A 12394-nucleotide genomic window follows, 5' to 3' on the forward strand; every position below is an offset into this window, starting at 1 on the left:
TGAAGTTAGCTTTTTTGGGGAGCCGATTACCCCCCCTTGTTTTCTGGAGGCTGACAGATGGAGGGAGCTGGCAGGCAGAGGATGCTCTGGGGACGCGTCCCATGCTCGCAGCAGAGCCTCGGCTGGTCTCTGCCCGCAGGATGCCTGCAGAAAGCCAGGCAGGGAAACCTGGGGGGGGGGTGGGGGCCGTTTGCCAGGGAGCTGGCTCCATGGGGTGGGCTAGGTGAGGCATTGGGTTGCTTGAATGATTTGAGCTGGAAAAAAAAGTATAAAAGTGTGAATGAGCCATTTAGCCGTGATTAAAGATAATACCACGGTGGTACCCTGAGCTGGCAGTGATTTTCTTCTCTGCTCCTCTGTCTTCCCTGTCTGACCGTTGTTTTGGCACGAGGCTGCGATTGCTCTCCCCCCACACAACCCCTCGCATGTGCTGCGCTGGCTCCTTCCCCCGTGCGCACCCAGCGCTGCTCGCAGAGGCACAGATTTTATTTCTCCCACGCTCTTCCTCCTCCCCACCTCTCCCTCCAGGAGCCCCCCATGTCCCATCTGCTGCCACCACGCAGCTGCCGCGTGAGCCGGCGCCGTCCCTCTGCGAGCTGACACATGGCTGGCCCTGGGGACCGGGGCACAAGCCAAGTGATGCTCAGCATCGCTTTTTTTTTTTGTTTATTTATTTTTGCACAGCCGGTACTGACAGGCACCGAGATTTGAGGGGAAAAACGTGCTTATTAGCTACTTCACCTAGCGTTTGGGAAGAAAGAAAGAAATAGGAAGGTTTGCCTAACGCGCAGCCCCTGCAAATTGCTGAGCTTTTTTTTTTTTTTTGGTCAGGATGAGATGAGTGCCTTCCCCTGGTGTTCAGTGAGGCTGAAATCGCTGGTGGGCAAGAGCTGCAAAGCTCTGAAATGCCAAGGCACGTATGGTTTGGTGGTTTTGCTGCTCCTCTTCCAGTCCCTCCTCTGTGCAGGCTTCTCAGCAGCTTTCCCTTCCTCCTAGAATGACACTCATGTGCTGCCCTGGGGACAGTAAGTGGCTTTCTGAGCCACTTCTCGGGGGTGGTTCAAGATGTGTGGGTCATCAGGACCTCCTCGAGCCATCGAGGAGAGGGGACCATGGCGCTGGGGGCTGTGGAGGAGATGCTACGGAGCTGAGGCTCAGCAGGCAGCAAAGCAGGGTGGGGGATGGATTATTTCGGGGGGTACAGGGCCAGGTAATGGGTCCAGGAGGGACAGGAGCTGGGAGGACAGAGCTGGAGGCATCCATTTCCTTAGTCATCCTCCCGAAAGGAGAGGGTCACCTGGGGCTTTTCAGTTCCTCCCCCCCCCCCCACTGCCCACAGGCATTTATCTTTTTGCTGGAGCAGGAGAAATGTCACAGTGACAGCTGATTGCTTTAGGTGTTTTAACATCCGTCTTTATTGGCACGCTGCAGCCTCTCTGTGTACATCCATTACTTTGTCAATAAGGGTAACTGGGACAAAGGAAAGCGCTCGCCTTCCTCCGTTGCAGCTCTGGGGTTTCGAGAGGCCCGGTGACTATTTATTCAGCAGTCTATGGCACGCTGGCTCCAAGCTGTCTGCCACCCAGAACGAGCTCCCCTTTTCCTGTGGGGCTCAGCACCACCCTTTGGTGCATCTTTGGTGTTCGTAGCCTGACCTGTTAACCTAAGAGAGAAGTAACCAGCACCTTCATTTCTCCTTGTCTTTCTTTTTGCTCTTTCTCTGGCTGGTCAGCTCGCTGAGCTTCTTGTCCAGGCGGCGCTGGAGATGGGCTCTCTTGGCGGGGTCCAGGGACTTGTCTTTGGAGCTGCTCCCAGGGTAGAGAACCCCTTCCCTGCTGATCCTCTGCCGTGCGTGTGCCTTGGCCTTCTCCCCGCAGCCGTGAACCTGGGGGGAGAGAGGAGGGACACGGGTGGGAAACAGGGCACACGTGGGAGCCTGGCGTTTCTGTGGCTGGAGCCTGGAGGTCCTCTTCCACCTGCTTCGTACTCCCTAAGACCGCCTCCCATTTATTTACAGCTCCTCTAACAAGGAACAAAAACAGAAAGGTAATTTCTTTCCTTGCAGGATCTGCACAGTGGGTAAATCAGCCTTTTGGACAGCTGAAGTGTCGCCTTCACGAAACTTCCAATGTTTGGGGGAAACTTCCACTCATCACGTGAGGAGCTGGATCTTTTATGGTTCCTACGTGTGAGTTGGAAACAAAACTGAGCTCCCATTCCCTGATGTTCTCAGTATGGAAAAAGGAGTGAAACAGGACAGGTGACTTGGGAAATGAGAAGAGCTCTTTTCAGCCATGTTATCTGCCTTGCTAGGGTAGTTTGGTCTGTACGATAATAGCAAAGGTATCACAAGGCTCATTCTGTGCAGGGGAACCTTTTACAAAACCAGCCTGCACTGAAGCACAGGTTGCGTTTAAGGTGACCCAAGTGCGTGTTAAGTTCAACACCGGCTTGAATCACCTTCACTGGGTCTAAACTGGCTCTTAAAAGTTCATCCCTTCTGCTCAGTCTACCCCCAAATCATTTGATGTTGTCAGGAACACACACACAGCCTGGAAGGCAGCAGCTGGTTCTCTCCGTGCCCTGATAAAGATTTCTGTCCCTGCTGCTGGGGCAGGTCAGTGGCAGAGAAGAACTGTGAGCAATGCCTGGCAAGCTGCTCCTGGCCCTGCTAATCCCCCCCTGAGGGTCAGGCATGGGTAGAAGGTCCCAGGCTATTTGCCAGACGACCTCTAGAAAAAGGGCTGAGCTTTGAAAGGGAAGAAAAACTCACTGAAGTGGATTTTATCCTTCCAATTGTTTCTTATTGGAGTTCTCATTACAATTCAACAGGGAGAGGCGATTCGGCAAGAAATAAATTCACATCCCACCCGGACTGTGAATGACCATAAATACAACTATTCTTTGCCATGGAAACAGATAGCATTTGACAAGGGGAAAATCTCTGCTGATGATTTATAGGTCGGCTTGCTAAACGTTGCTAAGCCCTGGGAGGCTCCACGTGGCCAAGCGCTACGCTTGGGTGATGCAGGAGGGGAGCACAAGGCTGTGGATGAATGGAAAATCATCACCTCTCAGCCCCAGTACTCTTCACAGCCTCGTCAGCTCTGCCTGAGGGGCTCAAAGCCCAGGGCTGGCTGACCATGAAGCATCACGCTGCCAGCCCTGGAGGTTTAAACCTACCCGTCTGCCTTGGCACCAAAACTAAAAGATAAAGCCTGACAACAGTTCAAGCTTTGTTTCCTTCCTTTCTTTCTTCCCAGATCTGAGGAGGGAGGGGCTTTCAAGCAGCTGTGGAAGAACAGCAAGGAAGAAGACTAAGGAAGATCAGAGGTTAGGAGGAAATTCTTCACGCAGAGGGGGGTGAGGCACGGGCACAGGCTGCCCAGAGAGGTTGTGGATGTTCCATCCCTGGAGGTGTTCAAGGCCAGGCTGAACCTGAGCAACCTGGTGTGGTGGGTGGCATCCCTGCCATGGCAGGGGGCTGGAGTTAGATGATCTCTGAGGTCCCTTCCAACCCGAGCCATTCTATGAAGACAGTGATTCAGTGGCCGTCACAAGCCCACTCTTGAGCTGGTTCTGCTTTAACCCCCCACCCCCTTCAAGGAAATCTTTTCTGGGGAGCCTGACAGGGACGACTCTCAGGTTAAAGCCGTGCTGCTGGGCACGTCCTACTCCTCTCCAGCCCCCACGGTGCTCGAGTCCCTGGGCAGCTGTCCGGCCCCACGCGTACCTCGGGGACGTGATGGCTGAGGCAGTAGCGTCTGTTGCAGTGGGGGCAGAGCTGGCCCAGGGTTGTAACGCTGGCTTTGCAGCGGGGGAAGCCGCAGGTGTTGTCAGCTTTAATGGCAGCAGAAATCAGAGCGTCGATATCTTCTTCTGTTGCGCCGTCCACCCCGGTTTTGACTGCTGGCTTTCCTATAGAGAGGGCAGAAGAGACATGGGGGTTTAAGCACCCGCTTGGAAGTGGAGAACAAACCCCCAAAAAAGACTTGTGACCCAGCTGCTGCGAAGCAGCACAGCTCCAGGGAGCTCCTTTTGCAGATTTCCACGAGCCACATCCCAAGTCCCCCAAGCACATGAGGTCTGGAGGCAAAACCAAGGGGATTAAGCAGCAAGACCCATTCAAGCAGGATCATTAATGGTGTTGGTTGTGAAGCAAGGACCTACCTTTGGCTTCGCTCTTGTCTTTCTTCTTGCTGCCGCCTTGAAGGCCAGCACCGGGCTCCTGAAGCTTCCTTGCCATCTCCTCTCGTCTTGCTTTCTCCCTTTGAACTCTCTCCAGGTGCAAGCTTTTCAGGTCCACTTTTCCCGAGCCCTCACTGCTTCCTCCTGTCTCGACAGGGGCAGGAGCTTCCCCAGGAGGTTCCTGTGGCTGAGGAAGGGGATGCCGAAGGCTGGAAGTGGCAGCTGAGGGTGCCGGAGGCTGCCCAGGCTCTTTCTTGCGGACGCTGACGTACCGCTCCTTGCCTTCCCCGGTGCTCCCGTGCTGCAGCCCGTACTCCTCTGCCAGGAGGTGCACCAGCATCCGATCGTGCGAACTGAGGGACGGGGGGAAATCCAGCTGGGCCTCGCTGCTCTCCAGGAAGGCCAGCAGCGTGGTTTTAAACGTGTTCGTATCATCTTTTGTCCCTGGGCTCTCTCTCCCAGGCCCGCTGGTGCTCGGGGAGAAAGGCGTTTCTCGCTTCCGCGGAGCTGCTTTGGCTGCTGCTGCTTTGGGCTTCCTCCCTGCGGGCGGCCGCGGCTCAGGGCCGGGTGCCGCGGGGGGCTTCGTGCCCTGCCGCCGCTCACCGTGGCTCTCGTGGGAGTAGTTCTCGGGCACGAGGCCGTCGAGGTACTCGAAGGCCGTGCGCACCTCCCCGTGCTGGCTGAAGTAGGCCACGAGGCGCTGCAGGAAGCCCTGGCTGCTGACGGTGCGCGTGTCGCAGATGACGGCCACGTGGCGCCGGGCGCGGGTCACCGCCACGTTTATCCGCCGGTCCTCCGCGAGGAAGCCCACCTCACCTGGCAGGAAGAAAGCAAGAGGCCCCCCCAGGTCACTCACCGGGTGTCTGCTCAGCACCGTCGGTGGGTGCAGGGCTCCTGACTCACGCTGGCACACCGTGATCCTTCTGCCTCTGGTTCACGGCCTGAAAGCCAGAGCCAGGGGTCCCTGCTCCTCCCCTGGGGTGGGAAGAGAGGGCTGGGTGACACCCAGAGCACACGGGGAGGAGAAATATCTCACGGGTAGCCCAGGACATGAGATTAGGCTGGGACCAGAAAGCAAACACCTAGGGAGCGATGTGGTAGAGGCTCCCCTTGCACCAGAAGGGGAGCTGCAGGTGAAGAAATTAGAAATCCACCGCCCCAGACGAGCTCCCCCTGCCTGCCCCCAGGCTCCCGGTGCACGCAGGGCTGACAGCACCAGGCATTTAGGCAGCTCCGCAAGGTTTGCTTCTGCTGTCTGGCTACTTCGTCAGAGAAAAAGCAGTGAGAGCTGGCAAACGCCAGGATGACTCAGTGAGGATCTGCTAGTGAGAAGGGCAGCGTGGGCGGCTCTCGAGTTTCCAGCTCCTGAGGATAAAGAGGAGGCCGGCAGGGAAGAAGTTAACGTCTCCTCTGCTGCAGGGACCAGCCTGGCTCCCTGTCTGCCTGGCCTTGCCGCGGCCGAGCAGTCCACGTTGCACTGCCTTCAAGGAGCAGGGTGTGGGTGATTCCCTCTCCGTGCTCTGCAGCTTAGGGAACGGTTTGTGGGTTCTTTGATGCGTTTTCCCCTGACTGCAGGGGCAAGGTCAGCTCCTCTGATCCAGCACGAGGGCTTCCTGCTGGCTCCTGGATGGCCACGCAGGGCCAGCACCGTGCCCAGCTTCCCCTGAGCTGAGAAATGTGGTCACAAAATAGGTGAGCTTTTCTCCCCCGGGTCTCACAGGGTGCTAACAGCATCTCTCGCGTCCCGTGCAGACCAGAGCTGTGCAGACCAGAGCTGTGCCCAGACATCACGAAAAGCTGCTTGTGCCCCGGGAAAGGGACCGGGCTGAGCTTTGTCTGCTCGCTGTGCACCAGAACGGGGCTGGGGGCCACATCCTTCGGAGAGGACAACCAGCTCCCGCTGAGCCACTAAGCAAAGGCGAGGTGAGTCACTCATGAATGAAGACTATTCTTAGTCCTGCACCCCACCTCCATCCTCCCCCCGGTGCTGCTTTTCTTGCTCCAGGCTTTCTTTAAAAACACCAAACCACCTCCCCCTTCCATGCATCCTTTCCCCTTTTTTTCTTCCAGACATCAGCCCCCCCAGCACACGCTGGGTGTCTCGGCTTCAGCGGCATTAGCGGCCGAGTCAGTGCAGCGAGGGATGTGTCTCGTTTTGGGTTTGAAAAGGGCAGCGAACCCCTCGGGGGAGAGAGGTGGTTCAGGGGGGCGATCCCACACATGCCCTCTGCTTGAGCTGGCTGCCACAAAACCCTGCGGCACGGGCTGATGGCTCTGCACAGGAGCCTGGTGGCTCCGGGGCTGCAGCTTTTTTCCAGCTATTAACTTCCACTGCAGCCACCGATAAGGAAGAACTCGATTTTCCGCTCCAGATTTCGCTTCCAAAAGGAGCATTTTCTGTGCGTGACTTGCAATGCCAGCTCCTACTTTCTTCGAGTGAGCGACCCGAAATAGTCTCCAAGCCCCACGGATTTCCACCTTCTGCATGAAGCCATCAGCACTCCAGCAAGCGTGGTGCTAACCTGATACGTGCCACACCTGGGACTCCACTTCAATCATTTCTGAGGCCTCAATTCTGGAAACCTTCAAACTAAGCAGTCCTGGCTGCCTTTTCACCTGCTGCCTGGCATGGGAGCCTTCCTCTACAATTGTGACAGCAAATGTGTTCATTTAAAGAAAAAAAAAAAAAGCTGAAATGGAAGCTTCTTGCCAGTAAACTGGTGCAGAGCGAAGTGCTAGAGACAGTCAGAATTGAAACTTAACCACAGCGCTTGGCAACGAGACCAGTGACCTTTCAGCAATCACACAGTTCCCATTTCTTCCCCATTCCCCATGGAGTTACTCTTCAGCAGCAAACTCTTACCTTTCCTGTTGGATCTCACGAACGACAGGACCACTGCCTCCTTCTCTCTCCCTTGGAAACCATCAACTGATTTAATTTCCAGCTCTGGGTACCTGTGGCAAAGGTGTTCTCTTAGCATGTCCACCTGGAAAAGATGAGATACATCACGTTTAAAGAAAAGCCTCGGGTGAAAAGCATTAAAATGACATTGCTCTGGAGAAGTGCCTTCCTCTCAAATCCACAAGGACGAGTGCTTGCATCTCCCAAGTGCTGGCTCCTGATGCTGGGAGTGGAAAATAACCCAGCTCTCTGACACCACCTCCGTGGCCTTGAGTTGCTTAAATTTTGAGAAGTTGGCCATAAAAGCTTATTATGTAATTTGGCTTCTGCTTCTGACTTCCACCTTCCTCCCTCTGAGGATATTTTGGGATCCTGCCTCGAAGTGTCAAGGTTTGAATCCGCTACGGTGCACGTGGGGAAAGAGAGGGGATGCTGCGAGAGGGTCATCTCACCTGCAGGTTGTAGGGGGCTACAACAGCAATGTCCCGTGCCTTCACACCAGCTTCCACCAGAGCCTGGATGTGCAAACCGGCCAGCTGCACCTCTCCTAGGGCACAAAGCAGAAGGGACAGTGATGGGAATGGTTTCAGGCTGCTGAAACCAACAGCTTGGGAGTGCTGTGGCTTGGAGAAGCTTGCCCACCTCCTCTTAAACAGGGAGGAAAGACCAAGGCAAGAACTGCCTGTGGTCCAGCACTGCATGGGAGCAACAGTTCCCAGCCCGGCCTGCTTGGACAGATGGTGATGTGCTACGCAGCCCCGCTCCTGGAGCTGCACCCTGCCTGCTTCTTGCCTTGCCAAGTCACCAGCTGTCTACGTTCACACTTAGGAAGAGAGCTTTCTGAACAGCCCCAGCTTTCCCTGGCCCTTCTGCCTTAATCCAAGAGATAACAATAATCCAGGCAAGAGATCAGTCTCCCTCTGAAGTGAGACCCTGGACCTCACTGCAAATCTACTTCTCTAGGCTGCAGTGGAAAGAAGTCCAGCTTTTTGTTTTATTTTACTTTTCAGCCCACCCCCGTGGTCACAGAAACAACCTTCATGCTCAGACCTGTGGGCTCAGAGCTTCCAGACTCTGCAGACAGCCTGCCACAAACAGCTCGCTATTCAGGCTGGTGGCTGCCTCAGAGAGATCTAACAAGGCCAAGCTAAATATGAGTGTAAACTATCTCACTGGTTTATCTGCCAGACTGCCTTTACCATCTTTTGCAGCAAAACACGTGTCTAAAAATCCAGAACCTGCAGCCTGCCAAATTTTGGGAGACTTGCATTTAATCCCCTGCTTAGAATCCCTGAACAAGTTTTTCTAGATCTCCATCTGGGGGCAAGAGCCTTTCTCTGTCTCAGTGGGGCCACGGGAATTGGTGCACGAGAAAATGAGAGGCACTAAAACACCAGTGGATTTTCACGAAAAGGATAATCAAACTGGTAATAAACTGCCTTTGTATTTTACAGTCTGTTTTCCCTGTCTTGTCGGAGAGGGACTTGGAACCTCAGAAATCTGTTGTTGGTGGTGTTAGGTCTGCACCGGCAGGGAAACCAAATGAATCCCTGAAGCAGGCAGCAGCGTTGCCAAATGCTCTCTTTAGCCACGTGAGAGGGACTCACTAGAGAAGCCTGTGGCTCAGCCACTGGGGAAAGCGTGTCGTGTGGTGGGCAGGGGTGGCCAAGGCCCTCCACGAGCCTCTCAAGCACTATCCAGCCAGACTAAGTGTAGAGGAGCACGAGCAGCATCCCTGAATAGCAAATCACATCCATTCAGCCTGCTGTGAATGCAGGGGCGCAAAGGAGGTAGCATCTTCATTTTCATATTTTCTCCTGCTTTATGAGAATGGCTATGGAGCCTGACTTCACACTCAATCTTTATAATGAAACCTATTTTTTAAGCCAGAAAAACACAGGAAGCTCGGTGTCTCGGGAAGATTCATGGAGAACAGCCACGTGGGACTTTATGAAAGCAGCAGATGAATGGGAGGCAATTCTGAGCCACATCTACAGCCTCTCTGCAACAGCCTCGTGCCGTGCTCAGTATTATTTACCTTGTGTGAGGTATCTGCTGCAGGGATTCCCCACCCTGCCCTAGCCCTCAGCTCTGCCTCTGCACGGAGAAAGGTCTCTGCGAGGGAACAAGGCAGCCACCGCGGCCGCCCACTGCCACCACTGCCTGGCTCCCTGGGGGCCCTACCTGCATCTCAGGGGGAGCATCTCAGGACCGTGACTAAGCCGTGAGGCTGAGGACCTCGATGAATTCCTGCAAGGCCAGTTTTCCCAAAACAGCGGTACCTGGATTGCCCTTGGACTGTTCGTCTTCCACTTCCAGCTCAAGCAGGCCACAGCCAGCGGTGTCGATGAGCAGTAAGGGGATTGTGGTTTCTTCCGTGGAGGCGACCCCCGGCAGGTCCCTGCAAAAGGTGTTGGGAAAGGGCCAGCTGACAGCACTGGAATCAGGCCAAAAGGGCCATCGTTTGTCTGGCTGCTTACTCCTCCCAGCAACGCAGCAAGGGCAAGGGGGAAAACACAGCTGGGTATTGCTTCCCAGGGACAAGGCTGTGGATCAACCACAGCCATCTGAGAACTGAGATCCCCCCCACTTTGCGTCTCTCCAAGCTGTGGTCCCCTTTGCGCTGGCAGTGATGCTACCGAAGAGCCTGCCACATACAGCGATAACTGGGCAGGGCCCTTTAGCTCTGGGGGGTGTCTCAGGCTTTTATCTCCAGACTTCCTGGGTTCAGTGCCAGGACTGCAACCACAGCCACCAGCAGAGGAAGTCCCAAAGCCCCAGGGAAGTCTGGCAATGCCAGGAAGCCACAGCTGAGAAGCCTTTATCGCTCTGCGCTGCGGGATCGTCCTTTAAAGCACTCCCCAAATGCCGACGAGGGGCTGTGGGGTGGCTGGCGCGGGTCAGCCAGCAGCGCCGTGAGCTTTCTCAGTGCCTCTGCTGCACAGCCCAGCTGCTGTAGGCAGGGGCACGGTGTGTGGGTGGCAGCATCTCACTCAAATGACCTCAAACAGGAAAGATACGCAGGCCTAGGGAGACGTGGCAGCTGCTCTCGGAGGGGAAAGAAGCATTACCGGAGATTTGACAGCAGTGCTGTTGGGCAAGACAAGAAAGTGCAGCACAGGGAACCACAGAGGAATTGGATTTTCACATCCTTTCTACATCTAAAGCTTCTGCATTCAAAAGAAAATAATGAAATTTAATAAACTGTATTTTCTTATTCAAGAAAGCTGCTTGCTGAACTTACAGCCTAGGAAGAGGACTGGTGATGGAGGGCAGGAAGAGAAAGCCCAGAGGTGGCAGGAGAGCTCTGAAACAAGGTGTTACGGTGCTTCACGTGCTAGTCAAGGAGAGCTGTGACTCTGGAGAGCCTTGCAAATAAAAATGGCAGACGGCAAGCCATCGAAGAGGAGGATTACCTCCAAATGACAGGCAGGGAAGTGAGGGCAAAGCCAGTTTCCAGTTCCACCTGCAGCCTCTCCTCCTCAGGACTCCCAGCACTGCGTGTCTGCTCCTCTGCATTTGTATGCCTCTGACTGCCCCGTTTCCCACGGACTCTGGACATTACTCATTCCAGTGACAACAAGAGTCTCCTCTCCTGACTGAAACTCATTTTTCTGCTGTCTCAAAGCTAGTGCTGTTGTAATGCATGGCTGTGAAGTACAGAGACCAGCACAGCTATGATGGGGAGCCAAAGCCCTGCAAAAGTGCCCAGGGTGCACGTTGCCCACTCCTACAGTGAGCAGAAGCCCAAAGAAAGAGCTCATCCCCAGCTTTGGGGACTGGCTGCCTCTGCCTGGTGACGGGATTTAAAGAGAGGCAAAGATACCTTCCCCATTTCCAAGAACCACAGGGATCAGCACCCAACTTCCCTCTCCATGATCTCCTCTGGAGTAGGGCCACCTTCAGTCCCACATTAGAGGGCTTCCTCCCCTGTGCAGCACGCTACAGTTTGTCTTCCTCTCTTTGTAACATCAAATCTAGCAGGCTTCCCATCTCCTTTGTACCTGCCCGCTTGCTGTCCTGCCACGGTCCAGGTCTGTGCAGATTCGCTTTGAGCAAAAGTTGAGGTCTCCACGTAGAAAATCCTGATTCTTTTATCTGCTTGTAGTGGCCACAGGAAGACCTCGTAGCATCTCTCGGTGCCAGGAACAACCTCAACCCTGGGAATGTTGCTTCAGAGGAGTAACTACCTACATAAATCTTGCAGGGGAGAGAAGAATTCACTCTTTTTTAAGAGATTGCAACAGAGCCAGCTGTTACCTTGGAGAAAAGATCTCTGGTGCTGTTGTGGTTTAATGTTGTGGTTTAACCCGGGGATGGATTTTTGCTCCTGGAGAGACTCTTGCCCTTCAAGGATAAACTCAGTCATCCATGCAGCCAGACACTTGATCCAGGCTCAGTGTGCTGCCCTGGGGCATCCAGGGACCCTGTGCTTTGTCCGGGAGGAGCTGATCCCAGCTAGGTGAGTTGGGGCATTCTGGCTTCTGAGGGTCCTACTAGGAGGGGTTCCCCCATTTTCCCCATCAGTGAGAGGGTGCTGGCCCCCAAAAATGTGCTAAGAGAAAGAACACCCAGCACTTTACTTAGATAAAAACTGACAGCAGAAGCTGCTGGTGATTCTCAAACCAGTTTCTCACAGATTGAGTCACAAATGTTTTGAATGTTGGAAAATACTGCTTGCAGCCTCTTGGACTTTATTCCGGAGATGTGTGGGGGTTTCTAATGTGCTTCATCACCCATTTCAGAAGGAAGGGGGATGTGGGAAGAAGGTTTTGCTCCTTTGGAAATACTCCCCCCCGAAAAGACACTGCAGGAAAACAAAGTTCCCTTCTATGAGAAAAAATGGTGCTGGAGAAATCCCTAGCAGATCACAGACCAAGTGCCTCTGAAGTCAGAGCAGAAGTTGGTAAGGAAATAGGAAGTCATTCAGAGCAGAGCTGCAGTTCTTTCAAAGCCTCGTGTTTTTGCTTCAGGTAGGGGAGACGAGATTTGCATCAACGATGCTCTTCAGAGAAAGGCCACGGTGATTATGGTCTAAATCACCTCAGATCTTTCTTCAAAGGAATACCTCAAAATGCGTTCAGCAGAGATGGAAATCCCGCTCTTTGCACCGTGTTTCAGGACTGCTCAGATTCCTCGAGCATCGGCCACCAGCCCTTAGGAAGGAGGTAACAAAAAGCCACAAAGCCAGAGTTTGGGTAAATGCTATTGCAGCTGCAGCCCAGGGTTTGACTGCTCTTCAGTAGGAGCAGGTAACTCCTGTGGGCACTCCTGAGCCTTCCCTAGGATATTTCTGCTTGTAAG

General features: G+C 54.2%; 1 protein-coding gene across 2 annotated transcripts in view; it reads right to left on the minus strand.

Annotated features, from left to right (window-relative positions):
• Window positions 1-1391: 1391 nt before the first annotated feature.
• IGHMBP2 (immunoglobulin mu DNA binding protein 2) overlaps window positions 1392-12394 on the minus strand; it is a 43227-nt gene continuing 32224 nt past the window's right edge. The window contains exons 10-15 of one of the 2 annotated variants that reach the window (XM_048064946.2): window positions 9373-9491; window positions 7543-7637; window positions 7052-7175; window positions 4171-5004; window positions 3734-3918; window positions 1392-1885 (exon numbers count right to left, since the gene is read on the minus strand). In XM_048064946.2, coding sequence (XP_047920903.2) covers window positions 1688-1885; window positions 3734-3918; window positions 4171-5004; window positions 7052-7175; window positions 7543-7637; window positions 9373-9491 — 1555 coding nt within the window. In that variant the 3' untranslated portion in view covers window positions 1392-1687. The remainder of the gene's footprint in view (window positions 1886-3733; window positions 3919-4170; window positions 5005-7051; window positions 7176-7542; window positions 7638-9372; window positions 9492-12394) is intronic. The other variant, XM_066998739.1, reaches the window with a different exon arrangement.

Source organism: Anser cygnoides, chromosome 5 (genome assembly GCF_040182565.1).
Source record: "Anser cygnoides isolate HZ-2024a breed goose chromosome 5, Taihu_goose_T2T_genome, whole genome shotgun sequence".
Classification (NCBI taxonomy): domain Eukaryota; kingdom Metazoa; phylum Chordata; class Aves; order Anseriformes; family Anatidae; genus Anser; species Anser cygnoides.